The 14,100-nt window shown below is 45.9% G+C and overlaps 1 protein-coding gene across 1 annotated transcript; it reads right to left on the reverse strand.

The window, feature by feature from the left end:
- Positions 1–916: 916 nt before the first annotated feature.
- On the reverse strand, positions 917–9,181 carry Rfk (riboflavin kinase). Its single transcript, XM_057778445.1, has 4 exons — positions 8,866–9,181; positions 7,908–8,059; positions 3,552–3,654; positions 917–2,507 (listed from the first exon to the last, which is right to left on the reverse strand). The coding sequence occupies exons 1-4, from the start codon at positions 8,945–8,947 to the stop codon at positions 2,377–2,379; spliced, it is 468 nt and encodes a 155-aa protein (XP_057634428.1). The 5' UTR covers positions 8,948–9,181; the 3' UTR covers positions 917–2,376.
- Between the last annotated feature and the right edge of the window lie 4,919 nt (positions 9,182–14,100).

Genomic DNA, 14,100 nt, shown 5'->3' on the forward strand with positions numbered 1-14,100 from the left:
GGCTGAAGCCAGGGTATCATATGCCAGTATAGCCCCTCCCACTGCACTATACACTGACCCACTCACGCCCACTTCTAAGATAGGGTCTTACTATACTCATCAGGCTGGGCTCCTCACACTTCCAGACTGAAGTGCCCTGGTTTCAGCCCCCCAGCGCTAGAGCTCCAGGAGCATGCTACCACACCTGGCTTCCCCCGACTTTCATGTAGCATGGCTAAGCCACTGTTATTTCTCTATACGCACTAGTCATTTCAAGTTCTCAAACCACCTGCCATCGATGGAAAGTTTGCTCTCCAGTGTTTGACTCGTCCTTATGATGGACGGCATCTCCTTTGGAAGCACTGCTCTGTGTCACAGCTGTCTCTAAAGGTGAAGCTGATTCTCTTCCACCCATCTCACATCTGTTCCAAGTTCATGGGAACAGGAAAATGATAGAAATTTCATCAACAAAGCAAAGCTGTCTTAAGGTCTAAGCTACTGGTCCTTACACAACCCTGTCACATAAGTGCCCTAAATGCAAGCTGCGAATTCATCCCAGAAGAGCTCAGGAGTGCTGAAATGTACTTATATATAGCAAAGTTGGAAGAATGCCCCGCATCAGTGTGTGACTGGTGGCCCATGCCATGTGTACAGGACTGTCTGAGAATTATACAAGGGAGTAAACTACACAGATGTAAAAAGCATTAATTGGGGGGGATCTTGGCCAGGCTTGATGCACACTTTTGACCCCAGCATACAGAAGGCAGAAGCAGGTGAATCTCTGCACATTCCAGTCCAGCCAGGGATTCAAAGACTGTGGCTCAGAAAAAAAAAAAAAAAGATGGGGTAACTTGGGAAAGCGATAGGGGCTGGGGGCAGGGAGTGTGCTTGCAGGCAAAGCTTAGTCATACATGCACCACAGGAAAATTAACACATAGTCAAAATTTATTCCAAGGCCTAAAAACATTCAGACTAATCAAAGTGGTACTATAATTTCCTATAATACATCAACAATACAGAAGTCCAGATAATTCACTAACCTCTCAACCACATAATTCCAAAGCAATGGCTGTAACAAAATGTGAGATGACATTAGCAATGCACTTTCATACACTTAATCAAACATAGCAGCGAGCTATCTTACTAAAAAAAATCCTCACAAATCTACTCTTGTACTTTCCATTTGTTTTTAACTTTGCTTCATAAACCCACTGAAAATTAAGGCTTCTTTTAAGTATGGAGTTTCCAACATCAAAGATCCTACTTTCAGGGCTAGGGATGTGGCTCAGTGACAGAGCACTTGTCCAGCATACATCCCGCACCACACCCCATGTTTGGGCCTGTGTATTGTTAAAATTGCCTTCATATTTTAACATGGACCCTCCCACCAGGCAGGGCCTCCCCAACAACAAATCTATTGCCATACAGCAAACAATGATTCAATATGCTGACAGGCACAACACGATCAGTAATGCAATTTCAACTTTAGTAACTCAAGCCACCAAAAGTTAGAGTAAGGGGGAAACTGAGAAATATTATTTAGCTAAAACTTCTCCACTCCTGAAACTCCAAGGACTCTTTAGATGACCATTAAATTATATTTAAGTAGCTGTTCATACAGAGCTCCCATTGAAAACAGTAGGACCACACTTCATATGTGCGACATATGTCATTTATTGGTTTCCCTAAGGAGAAAACAAATATTTTGTGTCCTTTCAGGAAAGTGTGATAACCAAGCTTGGTGGTACGTTCCTTTAATCCCAGTGCAAAGAGAGGCAGACCGCTACAAATTGTCTGAAGTCAGCCGGAGTGACAGAATGGAAGCCTGTCTCAAAAGGAGAGAGAAATGAAACAAATCTGTGCAGAGAAGCAGGCGCCCTGACGCGGGGACACGTGCGAGCACTTCAAGCTCAAGGGGCTCTGTACAGACACTGGGACACTACAGGAAGTGACCTAATGGGAAATCGGCGACTCAAAGCTCGCAAGTTTGTAGTTCTGCAAAAATATATTAATACACAAAATAATGAAAACACACTCTATAGATTCTCCTCCCGGGGTAAATTCTGTGTGGCACATTTCCTGGGAAAAGCCCCTGCTCAGCAGCGCCCGCGCACATGGACATGAGAACGAGAACCAGGTTTCATTTCCCACAGAGACTTGCTTTTCCACCCACACTCATACAGACTTCATTTCCACTACACAACACTAAAATCACATACTACATTTAAAAAGTCTTGATTTCTGAATGAATCTTTTAGTACTATATAACATGATGGAGTTAATAGCTGAAGACCACTTGACAGCTACAGGGAAAGGCTCGATTTAAAATATGACCAAGGTGAGACTGTATCACAAGCATTGAGACCCGACAGCAAGGGCTAGATAAGGCACTTTCCATCAATGGCCATTCATAATTTTGCTTTTAGAAACTTGAAAGAAATCATCATCTTTGAGTTTCAAATGTTCTGGTAAATCCAACTGTTTTTTTGCTTCTTCAATATCACCTTGAATTGCTGAAATAAGTGACTCTGGAGAAAAAAAAAAGAAAAAATATAAGCTGCTAATAAATACATTTTATTCCTCTTGCTCAGCCCCACCCCCACCCCAAACACACAGGCTAGCCACCCTAGCACCACAGGCCTGGCAAAGCACAGGGGTCAACCAATACTAGAGCCTTGTCTTTCTCCAGGGAAAGTCAGCTCTATGACGGGTTCTCTTGTAAAGAAAGCTTTCGCGTCCTGGGGTTTTAAATCCTCCCTCTATACCAACAGGCACTTGATGACACCAGAAACAATCTCCTAAATACTATTTCCTGCACTAGTCAGCCTTGCAGGGTCAGATGCCAGGTGCCACCACTCACTAGCTAACCGCTATGGCTTGGGTATGCCCTGAAATTCATGTGCTGAACAGTTCCTAAGGCTGAAAGGATTTGGAAGTGGAAACTCTGGGAAGTGACTGGACCATGAGAGCAGATTGGAATGGTGAGTGCCCAGGGAGTGAGCTTCTTCCTAGCCCTCTTCCCATCCACCCTGTGGTGCCCCGGGAGTGAGCCTCTTCTGATCCACCCTGCGATGTGCCCCCACTGAGGCACCAAGAAGGCCCTCACCAGGTACTGCCCACATGATCGCATCACTCCTGACTCCAACTTCCACCAACTGTGCGCAAAATAAACACCTGTACTCAGTCAGACCAACAGGAAATGGACGAAGGCAAACTACTTAATCTCTGTGATCAATTTCCTTATCACTGAGATAGGCACACCAACATCTCACACGGCTACTGTGGGTGACAAAGGGATTAACTTGTATATTATGGTTAAATAGTGCCTAAGCCGGGCGGTGGTGCACGCCTTTAATCACAGCACTCGGGAGGCAGATCTATGTGTTCGAGGTCAGCCTAGGCTACAAGAGCTAGTTCCAGGACAGGCTCCAAAGCTACAGAGAAACCCTGTCTCGAAAAACCGAAAAATAAAATAGTGCCTAGCATGCATTAAATGCTCAAATATATGTCCTGTCGCCATGACAGCCATAGTCACAGCTGCAATAGTAACGAAGATTAATATAAATTCTTACCTAAGGAATCAAAGTTCTTTTCTGGTCTGAGGTAGCCGACAATGGCCACATTGAGAATTTCGCCATAGAAGTCCTCTTTGAAGGTGTGTATGATGTGGGTTTCCTACAAACAAAGTGTTGAAAAGATTACCATAGTATGTGTGGAGAGGGTGGGGAGGAGCGCTGTAGTGATGGCTCAATGACCAGCTAAACGCAGGAGCTGTCCTTCCAGAGGACCCAGGTTTGATTCCCAGGTTCCAGAGGATGGCTGATAATGGTGTAACTCCATTTCCAGGAGATCCAGGACCCTCTTCCGCCCTCCTCTGACTCCACGCATGTACATAGTAAGACAACCAGCCAAATACACTTGAAATATGACTTAGACTCAAAAGAGGGGGAAGAAAATCCACTTCCATTTTTGTCTGGTTTTGGTTTTTCAAGACAGGGTTTCTCTGTGTAGCCTTGGCTGTCTGGGAACTCTACAAACTCAGAAATCCCCCTGCCTCAGCTGTGAAACCTCTACCCAGAGAAAAACCAGTTTTAAAAAAACAAAAACCTAGCTGGGCGGTGGTGGCGCACGCCTTTAATCCCAGCACTCGGAAGGCAGAGGCAGGCGGATCACTGTGAATTCGAGGCCAGCCTGGTCTACAAGAGCTAGTTCCAGGACAGGAACCAAAAACTACGGAGAAACCCTGTCTCGAAAAATCCAAAAAAAAAAAAAAAAAAAAAACCTAGCTGGGCAGTGGTGGCGCATGCCTTTAATCCCAGCATTTGAGAAGCAGAGGCACGTGGATCTCCGTGAGTTCAAGGCCAGCCTGGTCTACAACAGCTAGTTCCAGGACAGCTAGGCTGTTACACAAAAAAAAAAAAACCCTGTCTCGAAACAAACAAATAAAAAATCTAAAGTTTATCCTCTTTTTCTCCAGGCATGGTCCTCTCTTCCCTTTCCCTGCTAAGGATCAAACCCATAGTCTGTCATTCACTGGGTAAGCATTCTGCTACCCACTGGGTCTTCCAGACAGTCTTGGCTGCAGCCCAGGTGGCTGTGAGCTCCTCCAGGTTCTGCCTCTTGGGGACTGAGATTGCAAGCCTGTGCCTCCAGGCTGCTCAGAGCCTGAGATAGTTAACTGAGGAGCAGTGGAGAAGCCCCAGCTACTGCCCCGTTCTTCCCCATCTTCGCAAGTTAGAAGATAGTGCTTGGCACACATTCTCTCTCATATCCACTTTTCAAAAAGACTCTTAACACTAAGAGCTACAGAAAACTAGCAAGCTATTCTAACAGTTGATATGGTAAAAATCAAAAGAATCCAAGAAAATCCTGAAAAGAGAACTGGAGAATTTACACTAACAAGTAAGCCGGTGGTAGAGGCCTGTAATTCCAGCTTCATGGGGAGGCTGACAGAAGGTCTTGCCTGCCTGGGCTACTTAGTGAAACCATCTCAAATCAAACAAAAAGGGGGTGCGGCACGAGGATATAGTTCTGTGGTAAGGACTTGTTAGATGTGGGCAGGGTCTCAGGCTCAGCAGGGAAAGAGGGGTGTGTGTGTATGTGTGTAGGTATCATACAGACATGGTGGTAAGGGCTCAAAGACAGGCAATAGCTCCTGTAACCCCAGCACTCCGGGCTGGGTAACATCACTGAGTCAGATCACACTAAGCTATGGAGAATCGTTCTCAAGAAAAGGTGTTGCAAACATTGTGATGGCTTAGCAGGTAAAGGGAGCAGGCACCAATCTAGACAAACTGAGTTTGATCCCCAGTGAGACTGTTAAAAACACTAGCTACAAAAGAAAATGAAGACCTGGGCTATACTAAAATTAATAGAACAATACTATTTATTAGGGCAAAAAACTTTCATGCATGGCTGTTAAGGCAAATAACAGTATTAAAATAATCCCGTCCTGAACTGCATTGGCATCCTGACAGTGTAACTGAGTTTCTCCTATCAGAATTCTAGGCGGTCCAGAAATGGTTTAGTAACAAACATTATTTCTGTTATCTAAGAAGCTTATAAAGGAAATGTGATAGCCTCTCCTTCCTTTTCCTTCCCCTCCCCACAGAAAAGCAAGTAGTGTGTGCTCTAATCACCTCTTCCCTTACCTCTCCAGCAATTTCACCCTACTGAATATCAGCACAGCCCAAAGGCCGTAGGGAGTTCAAGCTCACTGTTATCCATTACAACAGTTCTCAACCTCTGGGTTGAGACCCCTTGATAATCCTCTACCTCCAAAAATATTTCCATGACAATGCATAAGAGCAGAAAAATTACAGCTACAAAGTAACAAAGAAAATAATGCTATGGTCGGGGTCAGCACAACATGGGGAACTGTACTAAAGGGTCGCAGTACCAGGAAGATTGAGGCCCCTGACCTATATGTCAGTGTGGTTCTCTGGGACACACTTCTCTTAAATACTCCTCAAGGTTAAAAATTCAGCATGCTGGCACAGGCCTGACACCTTGGCACTCAGAAGCCTAAGGCAGAGGATGGCTTCTGAGTCCAAGGTCACCCGGGATTACACAGCAAGACCAAGTCTCAAAATTCTTCCACTAACTGCTTTTTCACTTGGTGTCTACAAAAGATTAACTCAAAACCAGTAAGGATTTAAGCTGTAGGGAAAAGCAGGGCAGGGAAAAACAAAATACTATATCCTCAAGGTGATTTTGGAGAGAGGGGCTAGGAGGGTAGCTAAGCAGAATGTTGGCCTAGTATGCTATGACCCTGGATATGAGTTCCAGCAATGTTTAAAAACCTACGGACAGCCGGGCGGTGGTGGCGCACGCCTTTAATCCCAGCACTCGGGAGGCAGAGACAGGCGGATCTCTGTGAGTTCAAGACCAGCCTGGTCTACAAGAGCTAGTTCCAGGACAGGCTCCAAAACCACAGAGAAACCCTGACTCAAAAAACCAAAAAAATAAAAAAAATGAATAAAAACCAACGGAGACCAGGAACGAAGCTGAGCCCCACTCAGGAAGTAGTCTAAAGGCAACCAAGTGAGTAAACTCCGAATGAAACACTAACTACGGCAAAGACCGATTTTATGAAATGCTTTGTGAAGTGCCTCCCTTTTGAGCCTGTTTGGTGGTCCACGTTATAATCTCAACACTTAGAAGCATGAGTATTTTGGGGTCCTGGGCTATCTGGTGAGTTCCAGATCAATCTGGGCTAAATAGGAAGACCCTGTCTTAAACAAAAGAGCTGGGCATGATGGCGCATACCTTATCCTAGCACAGGAGTGACAGAGGCAGAGGCAGAGGCAGGAGAATGGATCTCTGTGAGCTCCAGGCCAGGCAGGGTTACACAGCAAGACCCTGTCTCAAAAAACAATAATATCTCATTTTTGATTCTGATAAATATAAGTGCATGTGCAATTACAAAAACATTGTTTCAGTGCCTGGTAGCCCGCATCTGTCATCCAGCACTAGAAAGGCTGAAGTAGAGATGAGTTTTTCTGTGCCTAAAAGGGAAATGACTAATAAAACAGGCAATATTGATGCAAACAGGAATGCCCACTTAAAGAACACACTGAAAACAAAAAGCAATATGATGGAAATCCTTTCTTGCCAGCAATTACTCTCACAATACAATCCAGATTATATTTGTCATCCTCCTGCATCACCATCTAAGTGTTAGGACTATAGGAATGTCCAATAGTATGGTCATAGCAGTTACTTTAAATTTTAAATGGAGGGCTGGGGTCACAGCTCAGCAGTGAAGAGCATGTGAAGACCTGAGTTGGGATCCCAGCACCCACAGTGGACAGCTCATAAAGTCAACTCCAGTTCCAGTGGATCCAACTTCCTTTTCTGGCCTCCACGGGTACCTGAGCCCATGTGCACATCCACACAGACACAGATACACGATTAAAAATAAAATATTTAATTTAAATGGATTACACTTCTCAACCTAAAAGCAGAGAGGTTAGCAGAAAACTGTTACAAAAACATGATCCAACTATATAACCCTGATCGGGAGTATAAAGGGAAGCACAGAACAAACACGGAGAAAAAAATTTTCCATTCAAATAAAGTAAATAAATGCTTGGGGGTACAGCAGGAATGACGTAATATAGGGAAGCATCTAGTCCAGGCTATTCTTTTTGCTTTGCTGTTGTTTTGAGACAAGATCTCTCCAAGTAGTCTTGACATCCCTGGAATTCACTCTGTAGATGAGTCTGCCCTGAACTCAGAGATCCGCCTACCTCCACCTCCCAAGTGCTGGGATTAAAGGTGTGTGACATCACACCAGGTCACCCATGTTATTCTTGAACTCCTGATTTGAGAAGTACACTACCACACCTGATGCTTTTGCCTCTGAAACCCTGTAAGTATACTGAGGAGTTCTGTGTGCATTCAATAGAGCAAAATGTGCCTCTTACCATGGACTTTTTCACGTTCTTGTAGTATGGGTTCCATCCTATGCTCACCACCATTTTATGGACGGCTCCACTCCCGACACTGGCCCAACCATAATAAATGCCAGTGGATATATCAGCCGGAAGACTGTCTACTACTTGTTCTGGAAAATTGGCTAAATAGAAGTAAACAGATACTCAGTATAACAAGTTTCATGTTAAATATTGATTAAAATCACATTAAAAGGTTAGCCTGAATCGTTACACTCCGACTTCCAGGATCTTTTCTAAGACTTCCAATCCAACCCTATATATTCTGGCTTGGATTTCCCGTCTTCGGGCGCAAGGTTAGGAATGAGGCACAAGGCAAGCGTATGAAAATCTCAGAAAAGCCAAACGGAAATGTACAAGTGCAAAGAAACACATAAAATAAACGGGGAGGTTCATCGGAGATTGCCCTTATCTCTAGTCACTCAGGAGGCCAGGAGAGATCTCCCGAGCCCAGGAGTAGGTGGCAGCTGGGAAACGGAGCGAGACCCTTTCTGTCAGAATTAAAACAAAGTCCCAGCGCTTTCCTCGTAACGCTCCTAGTAAGCTGAGTAGTGACTCATAATAATAAGATTATTATTTTCAAAATACAGAAACCCAAACTTCAAACTGAAAGACTGATTCAATGGGTCAAGAAGCAGTCCGGATATGATCTTTAAGGACGGTCAGTTAAGTCTTAACTATTAAAACTTACGTAGTCAGACCAAATAAACGTTGGCTCTCACAGAACTACCCGTGTTGTCATTGATCACTATACAGTAACATCTGAAGAAGAGAACTTTCAACAGTTTGAGAGTTCGGCCAATCAACCTGCAGTTCCTTCCCGGACTGGGCTCCGCAGCTCAGCGTTAGCGGAGCTCAGCTACCGGGGTCCCCTGCCCCACGACCCATGGCTCCACGGCCCCGCGACCCCACGGTCCCACGACGCGCTCACCTGTGGGGATGCCCAGTTGCTTGGAGCCGCGGCCGAAGCCATGCACCACCTGGCCGCGGCAGAAGAACGGCAGGCTCCTCATGACGCCAACCTCGGGGGACGCGGGCTGCTGCTCGCTCCGCGGCTGCGGCGGAGCCGCCGTGAGTGCGGCGCCTGGGCCCGGGCCAGCCGGGGATCCTGCAGAAGCTGAGCTGGCGGAGCGGGACACCCACCGCTACCGGTACCTGCCGGCAGAGCAGCCTCCGCCGCCAGAACTCAGCAGACGCTCCGCCGGAACTGCGACAACCGCGACGAACCTGTTCGGCTTCCGTAGCAATCCCGCGATAGCCCCGCCTCTGCCGTTGCGGCCCCGCCCAGAGTTCTCGCCCCGCTCCGCCCCGCCCCGCCCCGCCCCGCCCCGCGTCGTTGCGGCTGCGACCCCCTCGATCAAGGTCTAGTTCGTAACTAAGGCCCCGCCCAGGGAACACTGTGGCCCCGCCCCAGTCGCGGCTCCCCACCCCCACCCCCACCCCCTTCGTGCCTGGTCCAGCTCCTGCGATTGGGGTCCCGTTCTTGCAGTTGTAGCCTTGCCCTCACCCGTGGTCCAGCCTCTAATTGTCTTCTTTTCACCTTTTTTAGACTGGGCTAAGGTGAGATCGTTGCTCACAAAAGAGTTTCAGTTGTTCTATTTTCCTCCACAATTTTGTATAAAATTCTCCCGTCTTGGCAGCCGCTTCTTTCCCCTTACTTGTTTGTAACTCTGGGAATGTTTCGCTGATGTTAAGAATGTTTTCTCTATATTGGTACAAAGGGGACTTTTTTAGTAAAGTTTCGTTTCCTTGACGCTGGTATGCTAACGCGAAACAAGTATTTATAACTGATTGTGAGCAATCAGTTGAGATAACGCACTACCTTGGGACCAGCCTAAAATAGGTGTTTATAGAAAGATCAAAGCGCACTGCAAAGTGCTAGGGAAATTAAGGCGACTAGCGACTAACTAACCCCAGGCTGCAGGGGAAGCTGACACAGTAAGCCCTAACAGAAGACATCAGAAAAGTTTAAAAGACTGGCCATGAGTTTATCACTGCAGCCCTAGATAAACCAGAATTTGAATGCAGACTCTGCGACCGAGAATAGCTGATTTATGAAAATTGCTTAACAAATTGCTTAACCTCCCGAGTGCTGGGATTGAAGGCCTGCCACCCCACCCCCGGTTTATGGTTTTTAAATAGTCAGGGTGTGGGGGCGGGCACGCCTTTAGTCCCAGCACTCTGGAAGCTGAAGCAGGTAAATCTCTGAGTTCAAGGATAGCCTGATCTACAAAGTCCCTGGGCAGCCCTGCTTTGTAGGGTGTGGGGGTGAGGAATTAGATAATGCCAAGTATGTATCATAGTATCTCATCTAATCACTACATCATTGTTGGAGAAAGCATTCACCCCAATTTTTTTTTTTATTTTCGAGACAGGGTTTCTCCGTAGCTTTTGGTTCCTGTCCTGGAACTAGCTCTTGCAGACCAGGCTGACCTCGAACTCACAGAGATCCGCCTGCCTCTGCCTCCCTAGTGCTGGGATTAAAGGCGTGAGCCACCACTGCCCGGCTGCATTCGCCCCAATTTACAAAGAAAGAGGGAGAATTTCTAAGAGGAAACTGTCAAGTCCTCCATTCCCACCCCTCCCCCTCCTCTCTTTTCTTTTTCTTTTTCCTTTTCTTTTCTTTTTTTTTCTTTTCTTTTCTTTTCTTTTCTTGAGACAAGGTTTCTCTGTGGCTTTTGAGCCTGTCCTGGAACTAGCTCTTGTAGACCAGACTTGCCTCGAACTCACAGAGATCTGCCTGCCCCTGCCTCTACCTCCCAAGTACTGGGGTTAAAGGTGTGTACCACCACCGTCCAGCTACCCCTTTCCTTTTTGAGGTAAGGTTTTGCCTGTGTAGCCCTGACCCACCTGAACTTGTTGCTGTTTAGACCAAACTGGTCTTTAACTCACAGAGATCTGCCTGCCTCTACTCCCCAAGTGCTGAGATTAATGATATGTGCCACCACACCCAGCAAGGTCCATTTTCAAGTTGCTCTGGACGTGCGTTCCTATGGAGACTTACTGTATACTAATGCAGGTATGGAAGAGAAAATGCTGATGCTTTTCCATCGCATCTTTTTTTGGTTTTTCGAGATAGGGTTTCTCTGTGGTTTTGGAGCCTGTCCTGGAACTAGCTCTTGTAGACCAGGCTGGTCTCGAACTCACAGAGATCCGCCTGCCTCTGCCTCCCAAGTGCTGGGATTAAAGGCGTGCGCCACCACTGCCCGGCACCCTTCAGATTTCTATGTCTGCTCAAAGGTAGTAATCAAATCTGAATCCATTAATGTCACTTCAAAATGGGGAGGGGATGCTTGCACATACTCGGATGTGATTTACTATCATCACATGTGATTTATTATTTTTCACATTCATTAATAGTGTTTCAATGCATTTAGTCAAGAGATACATCACTGAGCCTCCTTGATTACCATTTCTTGTGCAAATCTAGAGTTGGGAGAGAGATATGTGCTCGTCAAGTTTAGTGCTTTTAAACATGAATATATTCAAAATATTTCTATTTCCCCTTCTGAATTGGGCTTACAGCACCCGGCCAGCCTCTGCCTGCAGAGAAGGAGACCCTCCTCTGACTGAGTTATGTCTTCAGGAAAAAGGCCACAGTGACAGTAAACTGGGAAGTGAAGAGGCCTAACTTAACATCCGTGCAGCCATGACAGGCTACAGACTAACAATATGGGGACCAGGCCTCACCATCACAATAACCAGGAAAAGCCACAGCCTGTACTCTGTGGGCAACCAATCATAACTGAGACAAGTACTGGATGGTCCAGAACATTAAGAATAGCTTACCTAACGTGTATATAGGTTGCCAATTTCCTTACAGCAACGCCAGCTCCAACCCTTGTTTGGCAAGACCTCTGTTACCTCGCTCCTGTCCAATCCGGAGTCTCCCCATCTGAATCTGGAATCCTCCTCCTACCCCCTTCCCCCACCTTCATTCCTTGCTCCTTAAAAACCCTGCTGTAGCTGAGCTCCATGCTCTCCCTGATCCAACTCCTATGTCGAATGGCCAGAGAGCTCAAGCTTAAGTTTGCAATAAAGGCTCTTTGCTCTTGCACGCAAACCTGGACTCCTGGTGGTCTCTTGGGATCACAGGATGTGGGCACAACAGGACATAGTGAAGGGAAAGATAGTCTACTGTCAATGAACCTCTTAAAATCAATCTAAAGAATGGTTTATCACGGCGAGACCTTGTCCCCAAAACAAACAAATAAATAAATAAATGATAAGGAGATAACACTACACACCCATCCAAAGGGCTGATCTCCAACTACTAGGGTGTGAAGGGCGAGTTCTCTCACCCAGCGCGGACGACGATACAAAATAGGCAGCCGATTCCAAAGGCTCCCGGCGGTTTATAAAACTAAACCTACTTTTTCTATGAAGTCTATCAGCTAGGCCAAATGTGGTGGCCTGTGGCTGTACTCCGAGAACCTAGGAGGCTGTGATGGACAAATCTCAAGCTGCAGGCTAGCCTTTGAGAGCACACATATAAAATTCTGCCTTTGACAGTAGATGTATGAAATCCTCCAAGAAGCCCTTGTATGAATAACACAAAACATTTTATTGTATTATATAAATAGACTTTGTGGTTCAAAGTTACACAATGTACTTTGGCAATGCACACTGAGTCAGTGAAAACACATTAACATGAACACTGTGTGGGGGTGGGGAATAGATGATAAATTTTTGTTCAACCCTCTGAGTTCTTATTTGGAATGGACTCCAGCAACAAAAGAAAAATCAGTAAAACCAAAACAACTGGAGGCTTACTGGTGTAAATGCTCTTCGTGCACAAGGAGATCCTAGGGAAGAGGTCATTTCCAGAGAGGTGGCTCAGATGGCCACCTGATGCAGATCTTCACTAGACAAAAGTAACTGTTTAGGAAAAGGACAGGGCAAAGAGAGGACTTTCGAGGATTTATTGTCTTTTTTGTCATCCAAGACAAGCTTTTAACCTGCTTGTTAACCCAGACTAACCTGGGCTCCGTCTATTCTCAAACTCCAGCTCCTTGCCTCTTCCTCATAGGGGTGCTGAGACTGGAGGTGTGCAGCGCCAGGCCAGGTGAGGAAAAGGGTTTAGTGTCTCTAAGGTGGGGAGTCCTGGGGATGCAGACTAATGATATTCGGGCCTGTTGGTAAAGTCAGTTCCCGAAACTTCCTCTGAGTCCATGTCTGGACTGGTGTCTTCAGAGATGAACTTCCAGGAAGAGAGAGGAGGAGGGTGTTATGCCCGGATGGCAGAGTCCCCAAAAACCAATAAGGAGACCGAGTTTCATATGTAAAAGCGAAGAGCCTTTATTCTTATTCAAGTTTGAACTCAGATTTTCTATGTGTCCAACACATTGGCACAATCAGAGAGACTTGAGCCAAGTTAGGGTGGGATTTTTATCATAGCAGAGGTTGGGGTGAGGGATTTCTAAGGTACAGGGCTTCTAATTGACTGACATTTGTCTAGGTATCCTGGTGAGTGTGTTGGGCTAAAAGATATTAGATGATCCTATCTACAATGGTTGGAACATTAGGTGTTGTGCCCGTGTCACATGGAACCCCCAAAAAAGACCACCACAGAGCCAGTATCGAATGCGAACACACTAGGATTTATTGAATACAAGCTAGCTCAGACTGTAATCCAACACACCGACACAGCAAGTGGGGGAAAACAGCCCCGAACTCTCAGGGTAAAGGGATTTTTAAATGAAAAATCTTCAATCAGGGTGTCACCAGCATTTGGCATTTCAGGATAGGATACAGGTATACAACCTTTGAATTCGCTGGTTGGAGTATAGGGGAATTTTTAAACAGTGAATGTCAGCAGACAGGAATTTTAAAAGAATGGTTGGTCAGATACCCACACGGACGTTTGAAGCAAGCATATGTTATTTGGACACCCTGGTGGAGTCGCTTTGACCAGGGCAAGCACAGTCTCTTGGAAATATTTATGACTTTACTAGGGCTGCATTTACCCTCCTTAGTTAAGCCTTGTCTAAAACGGAGTTCTCTCTCAAAATGGAATTTGTTCTGCTCCTTCATATGCACTTTCCCCTTGGATGGTGGTGCCTGGGTGGTCTCTGTTGAGCCTGTCATGGCTGGGTCCTACAGAGGGCGCATTTGTCATTGCATTCTATGCCCTGCTTCTTCTTCTTTTTTTTTTAAAGGAGATTTT

The sequence above is a fragment of the Chionomys nivalis genome, chromosome 8 (assembly GCF_950005125.1).
Source record: "Chionomys nivalis chromosome 8, mChiNiv1.1, whole genome shotgun sequence".
NCBI classification, from domain to species: Eukaryota; Metazoa; Chordata; class Mammalia; order Rodentia; family Cricetidae; genus Chionomys; species Chionomys nivalis.